Raw genomic sequence first — 939 nt, 5'->3', positions numbered from 1 at the left:
CACGCGCAGCGCGCCGCCTTTTCCCGGGACAAAGTGCCGGCTCTCGAGGCTGGCAGGCACCGCGTCCCCGCCGGCGGACACCGCTGAGCGCTGGAGCAGTGACGGGTGGGCACACACGGGTCCCCCCGGGGGCACTGCTCATACGGGGACCTCCCGCAGCCGCACGGGTACGTTGTCTCCCCACCCCGCGTAACTCCTCCTTTCCCCAGCTCACTCCTACCTTCTTGCTGCTTCTGTCCCAGGACTCCAGCAGATGGTTCAGAAGCAAACTACGGGGGGAAAGAGAACACAGGGCTCGGTCAGGAGCACCCAGAAGCAATTCAGCACATCGCTGGGTGCACCCAGGCTGGTGCAGGCCCTGCTCAGAGCAGGCAGCACGAACCGACCTGGACTGGGAGAGGTGCTTGGTGTAGAGCTGCCTCCAGACGCTGAAGCTCAGGGGGTCCAGGCTCAGACACTGGCTCATGGAGGTGAGGAGCTGGGAAGGAGAGCACGGCAGGTCATCACGCCCAGTCCTCACCCCCAGCGTGACACGCATCACTCGGTCTGGTGCATCGGACACGCCGTGCCCCGGGCTGTACGCCGGCACACTCGACCACCCCCCAAACCCTGCCGGCTCCCAGCCAGCTCCCGGGGCACCAAACTCATGGGTACGTCATTCCCAGAGCCATCCTCCCGGGAAGGTCCCGCTCCCTCCCGTACCGGGACACGCTCCCACCGCGACCTCGTGCTGCCACCTGCCCGTTCAGCCCCTGGCACGGGGGGCTGAGCCCACACCGAGGGGCAGCCCGTGCCCGGCTGTGCTGGGAGCCGTGCCGGGGGGCGGCAGAGCCCTGTGCCCACCACCAGCGGGGAGGGCAGGGAGGACAGGACCCGCTCGGACGACCCTCCTCGCTGGCACACCAGGGCTGCCACGAGGAGACAGGCTGGGAACCCCCG

At 68.6% G+C, this 939-nt stretch overlaps 1 protein-coding gene across 1 annotated transcript in view; it reads right to left on the bottom strand.

The window, feature by feature from the left end:
• Positions 1–939, bottom strand: part of LOC104282954 — a gene marked incomplete at its 5' end in the record, with an annotated part of 32393 nt that overhangs the window by 24682 nt on the left and 6772 nt on the right. The window contains 2 exons of the mRNA XM_009881087.1: positions 221–269; positions 387–478. Of these exons, the coding sequence (XP_009879389.1) occupies positions 221–269; positions 387–478 (141 nt within the window). The remainder of the gene's footprint in view (positions 1–220; positions 270–386; positions 479–939) is intronic.

The sequence above is a fragment of the Charadrius vociferus genome, unplaced genomic scaffold (genome assembly GCF_000708025.1).
Source record: "Charadrius vociferus isolate BGI_N301 unplaced genomic scaffold, ASM70802v2 scaffold2733, whole genome shotgun sequence".
Classification (NCBI taxonomy): domain Eukaryota; kingdom Metazoa; phylum Chordata; class Aves; order Charadriiformes; family Charadriidae; genus Charadrius; species Charadrius vociferus.
The sequence above is the reverse complement of the archived record's forward strand: the minus strand, read 5'-3'. Positions and strand labels throughout refer to the sequence as shown.